This window comes from Melospiza melodia, chromosome Z (genome assembly GCF_035770615.1).
Source record: "Melospiza melodia melodia isolate bMelMel2 chromosome Z, bMelMel2.pri, whole genome shotgun sequence".
Lineage (NCBI taxonomy): Eukaryota > Metazoa > Chordata > Aves > Passeriformes > Passerellidae > Melospiza > Melospiza melodia.
The window spans coordinates 25,676,035-25,688,534 of record NC_086226.1 but is presented as its reverse complement, the minus strand read 5'-3'; the positions used below and the strand labels follow the sequence as shown (position 1 = coordinate 25,688,534).

At 40.8% G+C, this 12,500-nt stretch overlaps 1 protein-coding gene across 1 annotated transcript in view; it reads right to left on the bottom strand.

The window, feature by feature from the left end:
- Window positions 1-12,143, bottom strand: part of WDR36 (WD repeat domain 36) — a 32,350-nt gene extending 20,207 nt beyond the window's left edge. Inside the window, exons 1-11 of the mRNA XM_063179616.1 lie at window positions 11,979-12,143; window positions 10,676-10,703; window positions 7,757-7,857; window positions 7,152-7,269; window positions 6,136-6,268; window positions 5,225-5,279; window positions 4,556-4,688; window positions 3,451-3,626; window positions 2,840-2,960; window positions 1,389-1,454; window positions 356-439 (exon numbers count right to left, since the gene is read on the bottom strand). Coding sequence (XP_063035686.1) covers window positions 356-439; window positions 1,389-1,454; window positions 2,840-2,960; window positions 3,451-3,626; window positions 4,556-4,688; window positions 5,225-5,279; window positions 6,136-6,268; window positions 7,152-7,269; window positions 7,757-7,857; window positions 10,676-10,703; window positions 11,979-12,125 — 1,162 coding nt within the window. The 5' untranslated portion in view covers window positions 12,126-12,143. The remainder of the gene's footprint in view (window positions 1-355; window positions 440-1,388; window positions 1,455-2,839; window positions 2,961-3,450; window positions 3,627-4,555; window positions 4,689-5,224; window positions 5,280-6,135; window positions 6,269-7,151; window positions 7,270-7,756; window positions 7,858-10,675; window positions 10,704-11,978) is intronic.
- Between the last annotated feature and the right edge of the window lie 357 nt (window positions 12,144-12,500).

The window sequence follows — 12,500 nt, the reverse complement described above, 5'->3', positions numbered from 1 at the left end:
TGTAAGCGTAACTAAGACTTCCTCAGCTGACAAAGATCATCCTCCACCTAGCTGCTGGTTCTGCAACCTGAAATAATATGCATATCTGTAGATTTTGGTTCCCATGCAGGAGATTTTCAAGCCAAGAGCCAGATAAGGATGTTTTAACATAAAATGCTCTTTTTGAGATATTGGAACAGATTACCAAGTCAAACGCAATTTTTAACTGTCACTCAGTAGCTCATGAAAGACCACAGAATAATCTAAATATAGCATGTGCTTCCAAAACAATAGTGTTTTGAGGGTTAAAAACTGAAATTAATACATGAAGATAACATTCACATTTAATTTGTAACCTATGTCAAAGACCACTTACCTGAAGCAAAGGCTGTAATTGGTGGAAGTGCCATCGTATCCAGCTTAAGCCCTTTCTTTTTTGATTTCTTTTTATTAATTGAACCTTAAAAATAGAAATTAAGGGACTTAGTCTCATTGTCAGAACTGAGAGTAATGGTTTAAAAGGGACTGTTAACAAAATGCAAAGCTCCTTTTAAATTTAGAAACATTTGACTTTAATAAACACAACCCTGTTCCCTAGGTTTGTAAAGCTAAGAACACTAATAGTTTGTGTTAAAATTCATGCAATGCTAAGCAAATCACCAGACTTCTACATTCACAGCTGTGAATTCACTACTCAATCTACTTGTTCCAGGATCTTGTGCTGAAATTCTGAGGCAAAGGTTCCCTCATCACAGCTGAAAATGCGGTCCTATAGACATGACTATATAAAGCAATAAACAGCACCCAGACCTTTCAGTAACCAAAGAACACTGAATTTCAAATTAATGCCCAAATTCATTTTTATACATCTTTTTAAACAGGTCCAAATACATATCTAACAACAGGGACAGATAATTAAAACTAAGAATTATTTGAATCTTTCTGATCCTTTCTCTCCCAAATGAAAGTGTTTCTTTACCATGGCATGATGTGCAAGTTGTGCTTAAGTCAAACTGTACACTGAATCAAAAGAACTCAAGCCAAGAAATAAGAACTGGCTAATAATTTAGTCAATTGAACGGAATGGAAACAGGGTAAAACGCTGCAATTACATATGCTGAAATGGGAGCTGGTGCAGCCAGCTGACATTAAAATGTCATACAAAAATCATGCACAGTGTTTCCCACAGTGAAGTAACATACACTGCCAGGATCAGAAATCTCTTTTTTAAAGAATAATCAAATACGTCAGCACACTTATTGCAGGAAGGACTGAGTCTGCAGAATAAGGTGAGGTGATTAGGTTTTATAGAACAGCTGAAATGAAAATAAGACCTGACTAACATTTACATATATGCTTTTCTGGCCTTTTTTTTTCACCTGTGTTTGTACTTTGACTGAGATACTTACCACGTCCTAAACTTTTATTGAACTTTTCATGCACAGTTGAAAAAGATTGCAATGTTCCATCTTGACCTAAGAAAGTATTAGCAAAGAGCAGTGAAGGGCAAAAATCAACTTTACATACAAGCTATTTGAGCAAGAAAAGTAAAAAGTAAGCAATAAGCAACTTCAAACACTGTAATAAGGTATTTACTAAAAATTCTGGTCCAAGAATAAATACAGATACACTCTAAGTGGCAGAACTAATGGAACCTAATTTTACATCCCATTCCTACAACTCTGCCCTGCACATTATCAGAATGACCCCTCTTCACAGACATCTTTTCTATGTTCAATTTGTCTGACTCTGTAATGTTCATGACATTAATGAAATTTTATGAAGTTAATCTGAGGAGATGCCTCTTCTAAGGAAACCAGTAGCCCATGAAAGGCAGCCCTAACTCACTTCTGCTGCACAAAGTCTGATCACTGTTTCAGAAAGGAGGGCAGAGTGTCAGTCTCTCCACACTGCAGATACATCAGATCTCAAAGGTCAATCCCTTTTCATTGTAAAGGCTGTGTTTGTGCCCTCACCACTGAAAAAACAAATGTGAAGATTTGTTAAGCAATACTTAAGATTGAGATTGTGGTTTGTCTGGTGTGAGCTGAAATACAGACAATAACTCATTACATGAATGCAAGTCACTAGCTGGATGACTCGCAAGAGATTTTAGTACAGGTAGTGTAATGCTTTCAAAAGTAGGCCATACAAACAATTAATTTCTTAAGAGTAATTAGAGACCAGATGACAAGTCTCTATCATCTCATCACTTAAGTGGTCTAGGGTAAAACACCAGCACTTCCCTTGCCTAAGGGGTCTTTTTAAATATGCTAGTTTCTAAGGAAGGGTAGTCACTTATGCAATTTTACACTCTTAGATTAATATCTCAGTAAAAATCAACCCTGAAAATATATATTACAGATACAAGTATGCTGCAATATATTACAAAGACAGTGCAAGCCACAAAGCTTGATCAAACTAGAGGAAAAAGTAGTTACTAAATGCATTACACTGCTTATTTTTCCCCTGCCACAACCAAATTTTTTGAGTTGATTACAGGTTTCATTCTGACCAGCTAATACCTGCTCAGAAAATAACAAAACCATTTTTATTCATCAAATATATAAATATGGATGAAAAGAGTAGCTCCTTTGCTATTCTCCTTTCAAGTACTTTTCAGCTTGCTGACGTGCTACTCTAGGGAAACACTACTTTCCTACTAGAGTAGGAAAACTCTAGTGAAACACTTTGTTACAGTAATAAATTATGCTGTTTATGTTAGCCACTTACTGTGTTTCATAAACACATACAACACTTGAAATATAATCTAGTGAATTAATAAAACAAAGACACTTAGCTCTGCACATTTTCTTTATCACAGCAAGAAAGCAGACTGAAGAAGAATGGAAACTCATACCTGCACTAAGAATCTGCTCTCCGTTTTGCCCGTGATATCTGATTTTTGTTGGTGGTGCACTATGTCCCATTCGGCTTCTCAGTACACGACCTGTACCACCAGGCCCATCAAAAATCCAAACCTGCACCCCAAAATAAGCAGAAAAAAAACAGGCTGACAAACACTGCCTTGCCAATAACTGTACCTCTTGTCAGCAGAATGCGTTTCCCTGGGAGCTGGTGCAGCCAACTTCACACACTGGCTTTCAGCCTTAACCCTCAAACTTTGGAAGCTTCCATCACATCACCTTATTTGTTTCCTCCTGTTCATTCTGCCCTTCCACCAAAGCCCAGTGGCATCAGAGAACATGCAGCATAAGGGACTTTTATCAGCAGCAACTGCTTATGATCCAAAACATTATCAAAATGGATCAAGATTTAAAAGCACACTGGGATATAAAGTATGGTTCTGGAAATGTGGATCCACAGCTTTGTTCTTCAAGGGTACTACAAAGCAGTAAATGAAGCAATGACAACATAGCAGCAAATCTTCTGTCCACTACAGTCCAACTCAGACCAGCAACTTGAATTTTGTTGTAGTGGTTTCAGAGAGCAGCAGAGATTGTAACTCACCCGTAGAGCATTATCAGCACCATTAGTTATAAGAAGTGGCTCTCCAGGGACAAACGTCATGCCAGCTATTGCTGTGGAATGGGCATCTTGCATCTGACACATCAGCCTCTTCTCTTCTAGATCCCACAAAGCAATGTGTCCAACTGGGCTTCCAGCTGCCATTACTGGGTGTCCATCTGCTCAAAAAAAAAAAAGTTCAAAAAGTTTGCTTATTGACATTCAGCTCATCCCTAATGTCTTGTCACATCTTAAATCTGATGCTAGGCAAATCTACAATCACAAGGAAAAAGAAATCTCAAATTGATGCTAGAAATAATATAGGTTTTAACAGAAATATTGTAGTATGTCTATCAGAAAAGAAACAAAACTCACTGATTAAAAAAATACTAATTTTTCATATCAGAGAACAATAAAATCTCTAAATCCGGCAATCAGAGCTAGAGATTTTGCTTGAAAACACAATAGGTATTGACACAAAAAGGCTCTCTTTCTACTTCTCACAAATCTTTCCACAATTTTCTCCTGTATCATTCCTCCTCAACAGGGTCTGCACTCAATCTATATTCTGTTAAGATTCACAAGATTATTCAAATGAGAGATTAGCTTCGGTATCAAGCTCTGCAGGCAGGATCAACATTAGAGTAACTAGCTCTAATAATCAGGACATGTTTGTTAGACAAGAAAAAGCTGTGAATACAAGTCAAGATTCCCCAGTAACATCCATTCAGCATTCACCCAACTATTAACATTTGGGGGGGGAAAGACACTGCTGAGCAGTAGGTATGGACACTAAAGCAGGATGTACCGATTACAATACCTCTGACAATTGTGTACTGTATCAGCTCTTGGCACACTGTCAACAAACTTTTCTTTTCAAGTATACTGTATATCACTTTCTATGCAATAAAAACAGAAGAAAATGCTATAAAACACCTAGCATGACAAAAATGCATGATCTCACCTTTTCTAGACTACCTTCAGCCTTTGAAAACTGAAACTCTCAGCACAAATTTGATTCTGAAATGTTTTATCACAAACTGTTTTCCTCCATTTCTTTAGTCTTAGTGCTTTCATACATATTTTCACTTAAAACACTAGGACTTACCTGTACGAAAAGATATTGCTGTGATGGGACCCCAGTCCTGTTGAAATTTCATCAGAGTTTCATCAAACTTAATATTATGTACAATGATATGACCAGATACAAGGCCGACAGCAACAACATCCACTGCTGGAGCCTGCAAGAAATGAAAAAATTCTGTTTCCAGAAGTTGGGACTACTGTGAAAAACAGAGCTTTTGTGAGTTTTATCCTAGACAACTCTGACCATTTCCGCCAGCTGGCATGCATGCTACTGGTAAGTTTTAACTTACTTTTGTATCTAAAAAAAATTTATAGCAAATACATTACAAAATCTTTTACTGAATCAACAAAATCTACACTTTATCAAACTCCAAAGCAAAACAAATTTGGCAAAAAACTACCAGTATCATGAAGCTTCATGATACACCTGCATCTTGAAATCTCTGTGACTTCATGACATCATTCAGTGAAGACTATAGATACGATGAACACAAAACAGGTAAGATGCCAAATAAAACAGAACTAGGAATAGAGAAGGAGAAGGATAATAAACCTTCAGTCCAGAGAGGGCTACTATAATTATGTGGGAGAATACAAGCCATCTTTACTGATGCAATTTTAAACAACAATATTTTGCCTGCTGTTCTCGACCAATTACATGTGAAAATAAAAGATAACAAAAAATACTAACTTGTTCAAGAGTTGTGACTGCTAAGCCCCATCCTGGAAACGAGTACAAGAGTTTGCTGTGAAAAAAAACATAAAAAACCCATAAATCAATCAACCCTTGGGGATTTTCTGTGACACAGTGATTGCTTTATATGTACTGATACAGAAAGTCTGTGATACTAAGAAGTAAGGTTAAAAATAAAACTTTTGGCTAAATTTTATTGAAAAGGCAGTGTTGTGTATTAATACCAGAACAATGAAATAACTATATGCCATGAACATATGAAAAAATGAAATATCTGTGATATCATGGCAAGCTGACTTAGGAGAATGAAACACTGATTTATGCAAGTTGACTTAACACGTGTCTGCAGCATGAACATTAACTTGCAATGAAGCTCACTGTACCTGTAACTTATCATGATTTAGAAAAACAGCTGCTCATGGTAGGAATGAAACACTGACATTATGGGTGATGATCTACTGGGACACGCTCAGAGACAACTGCATGCCTATGCATCTCTTACCTGAATCTAAGCTCAAATGCTAGTAATTACCTCTACTCTACCTGCCAGCACTTCCTTGGACCCACAACAACCAAAAAAATCAAGCTTGGAAGATGGGAGGCAGGAGGTCTGAACACGTTTTTACTATTATTTCAAAAGCTTTCATGTGAAAGCTATGTGATTCCAAGAAATTAAAAAAAAAAAAATTCCTGAACAACCCCTGACATTTTGCAAGGAGATTACTCTTACAACACATAACCTGAAAGGCATCAGCATTCAGGGAGCAGCAGCATTCCTTGTTCCTGGAAATATACCAACTGAAAACCTGTGCCAGAAGTCAGTAAAAGATTCCACACTTAAGAGTATCATTTGTTGCCTATCAAACTACTTGGAGCATTAAGCACAGCCAAAGTATCAGGAATCTTACTTGGATCTTATATTCCATAGCTGCAAGGTTCCTTGTTCACTCCCAAGGAGAATTTTATTCAGATAGGTGCTGGGGTGCAGAAGTGCAGAAACTGCAAAAGTGGCTTTATCAAAATCTATCTGAAGATATTCTTCTGCAAAAACAGCAAGAAACAGTGTTAGTGTGGCTACCCCTACAAATCTGCAGGCTTGTACTCCCTTTGCAAATGTAAAAGCAGGATAGATGTTTAACTCTTCAAATCTGTAACTGGCTTTTCTTACAGGATTAGCTAACATGTAACAGAAAAGGCTAAACGCCTTTACAATGTAAACATCTGTTTGCTTGAAGGTGTATTTTTTCCCTGTAAGTCTATCCAATACAACAATACTGGCAATACCATATCTTTATCTGATTTATATCTTTCTGAGGGATTCCTGCTCCTGCCTGAGCAAAACACCTCATCTGATTAGAATGCCTGTTTGTTATAGCAACTCCAAACCTCTAAACCTGGTTACAAACACTTTCAACAACCAGCACGCAGAGAATAACACTGGTCACACCAATGAATGCTTTCTAAAGAAACATGTTTGGGGCCCTGAAGCACAATTTCACAAAGCACTTGAAAATGGCATGAGAAGATGCTGACACATACGAAAAGATTATTCATTAGCATTTAGTCGCACCCAGTCTGTTAGATACCAAGGAATTACAAGAATTAGAAATAATGCCAAAGCTGCTCTATCACAGCCTTTACAAGAAAATGGAACACTAAAATGTAATTTTCATATAATCATTCTCTCTTTTACATCTACACGGAATCTCACTGAGCCTCTGCACATGGCAGAGTATCCATTAATGAAACATTACTGCAGGATTAGGACTTCAGATCAACTAAATAGCATGATCATGTAAGAATTTTCTTTTTTAAGGATAAATTGCTTCTGAATGTGTGCATCTAAAAAAAAAACATTCTTCCTAAATTACCGAATGTCTAACAGTGCTATCCTATAAAGCAGCAAAAAAAAAAAATCTCTCACCTTCTGACTGTATATTCCAAACAATAAGAACATTATCAACATCCACAGAGATGACATGATCACCAAAAGGCTGTAGAAGGTGTATCCTTGCCTTGTGGCCTTCATAGGTATGAACCACCTATAATTTCAAAATAGAAATGCTTCTAATAAGCTGTTAAGGTAGAATACCATGTTAACATAATACTCAAGGACAGCTAAAAGATGTCAGCAACAAGTTCAAATAAAATTCATGGAAAGGACAGACAACTTGAAATGCAACAGAGATAATAGTATCTGATATTTAAAACTGTTTGAAAAATATGCTAGCTAGGGATTTTTAATTATTTATTTTCAATTAATTTAGCTTATGTGAATTGATGATTTTTTCAATCTTTAAATAGCTACTTAATTATTCCAATTTATAAGTAAAACATAGTTCGGCATTATGGAATTTGCTCTTATGTTCCAGTTTAAGCTTTTAACTCCTCGTTTTACAGATTATTTCCCTAAAACTGAAGGTACCAAAAGCTACAGAAACAGGCATTCAGAGAAAATTAACTGCCTTGATACCACAGACACTACACAACTGTTTTGTACTACTGAGTAATAAGTAAGGTAACAGAAACCTCTTTGTTCCTGGCAAAAGCATGGAGAATATTGTCATATGAAGCAAATATCAGCATGCGATCTGCTGCCAAACATGTGATGTCCTGTGGCAAAGCGTTACCTGTTGATCAAACAAAAGAAAAGTTAAACGAGTTTCAGGTTCCTAGCAAGACAGAAAGCTTGACAGTATATTTCTTTGGAACACTGACTCACAAAGAAAACCCTCTGTTCGAACATCATGTTGAATTTTAGAGAAATACACACATTTCAGAAGTGTGCAAATATTACTACAAAACATTACACCAGTAACAACATCATAAGTAAGATAAGACTGGAAGAACATAAGGCTGTTATTTTGAAAAGCACTTGAAAATAAATCAGTGAAATATCTCTGTAAGTAAAGGTACACATTAGCTCTGTGAGGGCTGAAAAAACAGATGATAAATTAAAGTCTCAACATTATCAATGCTTATTAGGTTAAGTTATTCTGCAGGCTTAGGAGTTAGTGACTCACTCCTGCACCTATCTCCTGATCACACAAAGAATTTAATGCTCTAAGAATACATCTCATTCCTTACCTCATGACTGGTTCAGAAAGAGTATCTAAAATGGGTATATTTACTTTACTAGCCCAAAAGGTAAAAGAATCAAAGTTCCAAACCACACTGAGAAGCTGCTGGTGTGGTCCCAAATAGTAGAAAAAAGGAAAACAAATTACTATAGGGAATAATACTCTCAATCCAAGGAAATATAAAAACGTAAATTACTAAAGCACTTTACACTTCTGCAGAGAAACACTAGGTCAAAAATCACTGTGGGAGTGCACCTATGAAACAAAAAAACTAGCATGGTCACACAGCAGCCTTTCCCACAAAGGTGCTCTGTACCGCGAATTGTTAGCAGGCACAAAGAAAACTGCACCCTCTGCTGTACTGCAGCACAGCTTCAAAAGGAGAACTAAAATAAGAACATAAAATAAGGTTGCACTCCATGAAGTTTCATTTGTTTGAATATATCTTCCCACAGCACCCCTGAAGTGACTGAGGCTTACAACCAGGTTACAGACACCTGGCACTCCACAGGAGCTGCATGAAAGGCTGCTTAGGCTAAGACAGTTTTAGGCAGATCCAAGTTAAAAAGTTCAGAGCATCAACCACATAACATCTACAAACCAACAGCATATAAAAATATGGGAGGCACAGCATTCATTTTTTTCAATCACAATTTTGTATGCAAACATTTCAATTTCTCAAAAAGCTTAGATGACTACATCATGTAAGAAGATGTAGCCCACTGAAGAACAGAATATGCAATGTTTTTATCACTTTGCAAGACGAAAAGTTAATTTGTTTACACCTTTAAAAATGCATAGCTGAAATCTTAATCTAGTCCTGATTGTGTGACATTTTTTCTCAAATTTACAGATCATCTATTAATAGAAAATATTTTATATATGACATCTCTGTAAAAACTTTGTGGTACACAGAAGTAAAGTCCCTACTTTTCAAGACAGAGAGCATACCTCTGAATCGTGTAAGTGTCAAGTGAAAGGGAGCTTTGGAAATCAACTGGTTCAATATGCCACCAGCTCCTCACCAAGTTTAGCTCCAGTACGAGACTGGGTTGGCTGCAGCTGCTCCCAGCTGAGTCTTGAACACTTCCATGGAAGGAGTTCTCCTCAAGGTCTACACTGTACCACAGTTACCTCTTTGGGACATTTTTCCTACCCTCCACTGTGACCCTCTCAGGGTCTCAGCAGTCTGTGGGTGTTGCCCCTTGCTGCTCTGTCCACCACCATCAGCACAAACCCAACCCCACCATCCTTCTGCCCTTCAGGCACCCTCTGGGTCACCCTGAATCTTGCCCTTCTTAGCACTAAGCAGACCCAGCTATTCCAATGCCTCTTTCCATACTGCTTGCGGTAGACACTCTCCTGCTCCTTAGCATGTCTCCTGCAGGAGGAAGGGAAGCTGTGGAAGGGACAGAACCACACTAACAGGGTGCTGCAGTCCAGCCACGGCCCCACTGGCGTGAGGTGCCGGGGGAGAAGAGCTTTGCCTGATCTGCTGGATGCATTCCTGAGGAGGTTTGACACCCAGCCTGCCTTACCCACAGTTACTGTGTCTCTGGCGCGCACTCAGCCTGGCACCAGCACAGTTCCAGCAGGATGCCATGGGCCAGTCAGCTCCCAGCTGCTCCGTGCAGCAGGATTCTGCACTTGTCCTCGCCAGACTTGGCAAGGCTCCTGCTGGCCCAGGATTCATGTTTTCCAGCAGCTCCCTGAACCAAAACTTTGCCATTCTGGGTGTCAGCTCCTCTTCCTAAAACAGCATCCTCTGCAAGCTTGGATGCACCTCTAGGGGTGCACGCTGCCTCATCACCCTGGCTGCTGGGGATGGTGCTGAAGAATGTGGGCCCTGCTGCTGACACCCAGGGTGCGCTGCCACCAAAGGCCAAGTGAGTGTCAAGCCACCAATCCATATCCTTTGTATCCACCAGCACAACCAACTCCTTACACCCCCTGAAGGCATCCACATCTATTTTCTTCATGTAATTATTTTTCTCCTATAAGAGTCTTCTAATAATCACAAAAACAACAAAAAAGGGATGTGAAATTAATTCAATAAATTAATAATTGAGCTTTATTCACTGTGCAATCAATCCTTATGGCTTAGAGGTGTTTTTGGAAGAACAAGATGGTAAGAACAGAAGGTTCAAAAGGTATGTCTCTAAGAAAACTAAGTTTCAGTTTCAACAGTAATCTTATTTACAAACTGGTATTTTAGATTTCTGAGACTCCTTTTAACATATTTCAGTGTAAATATTAGCAAGTACAATTTATTTTCTTGTTTTTTAGTTGAAAATGAAGTGCAGATGTTGGACAAGTTTAAAAAAAACCCCAACAAAATAAGATGAATTAACGATTTATGAATACTTACTCACAGCAACAATACCAAGCTTCTTCACCTGCAATGAAAATGTTAAAAATGCATTTTTAGTGATTGGTTGCAATGAATTTGGTATAAGCAAAGTAAAAATTCTAGGAATTAACCTAGATCAGACAATGCATTTGATACTTCATAAACCAGGAAGATTACTCATTGCAGTTTAGAACACTGTCTACTGAAAAACACACAGGCAGCAGGTCAAAAGGAAGGGGACAATACATTTGCCAAAAGACAACTACTCATCAACAGTAAGTTGTGCTTCCTGATGTATTTTACCCTAATGCATAGGAAACCTAAGACGTGTTTAGACATCCTGACCAGTTTGGGTACCATCATTTCCACATCATCTCTGCTTCTACCTTATTTTCACCACAACCACCCTGTATTCTAATTTTATCTCTGTTTACAGAGATTTTGCTTTAGTTGCAAACACCTAGCCATCTCTGCCAGTGATGATCACTACTCTATTCAAAGGCTGTGAAGAAGACTGACAGGAGTGAACGCAAAAAGGTGCCACAGAAGCAGAGGAAGATCCCTGATGTCTGCACTCAGGTGTTAGCTGTACTCAGCTCAGTTCTGTGCTGTACTGCATCCTACACAGTGAAAATGCTTTGGCTGAGCCCCGGGAAGTCACGGAATCTCCCTCTTTTGAGGCATTCCAAACCCACCTAAACACCTTCCACTGTAACCTGCTCTAGGTGACCCATCCTTGGCAGGGGGTTTGGTCTGGGTGATCTCCAGAGACCCCTTCCAACCTTCAGGGGTATAGGATTCTACACCGCAAAAAAACCGAGTCCGCATCACAGGCTTTCATCTTGCTGAGCTCAACTGTGCTGATCCGTTCTCATACAGGAGTTTTAACAGGATCTGAGGGCCCCCCGCCCCTAAAGCGTAACCCTCAAACGCTAAACCAGAGCGGGTTTGATTTATCTCCTGATGAAGGAAAAGCTTCAGTAGCTGGGCGCTCCCGACGAATGGGCCGTGCCGCACCGGCTAGGGCTGCCCACATGGCTGAACGAGCTCATTCGCGGCCTGTTCAGCCGGCAGCCTCCCTCTCTCCCTCTTTCTCTCCCTCTTTCCCTCCTTCCCTCCCTCCCTCCCGGTCAGGCCGGCAGCAGAGGAGCGGCACCGGGGCGCCGCAGCCCCGCACACGCTCCCGCATCACGACGGCGAGGGCGGAGGAGGAGGGCAGGAAGAGGCGGACCTCTCTGCACGGCCCCGGCCTCCCCACGGCCGGTGGGAGCGGGAAGGAGGCCGGGGAAAAGGAGCGGGGACCGGGACGCCGCGTACTCACATTGTAGGTGTGCACACTGCGCCCGACGGCCACGGCCACGTAGAACTCGCGGTGGCGGCCGTGGTAGCGCAGGACGTGCGGGACGTGCCCGCTGAAGCGGCCGAGCACCCGGAACGCGGCGAAGAGCCCCGCGCCCTCCCGCGCCATCGCTCCGCACGTGTCCCCGTCCGCGTCCGCATCCGCATCCGCCCGCCCTCCCGCAGGAAGCGCCCGCCCGCTTCCGCCGCCCCGCCCCGCCCCGCCGTGCGCCGCCGAAAGCGGCCCCGCTCCGCCCCGGCCCCGCTCCGCCCCGGCCCCGCTCCGCCCCGGCCCCGCTTCGCCCCGGCCCCGCGCCGCACGCCGCGCACGGGCGCGATGCCGCCAACTCTGCCGCAAACATTCCAGGCAGCCGCGACTGCGCGGTCGTTTTTTGGTTTTTTTTTTTTTTTCCTTTTATTCTTCATTTTTGTATCCCCTTTTAGTCTTCATTTCGTTATCCCCTTTGCCGTGGCAAAGCACCAGGTGCGGTTGCGGGCGGTCCCG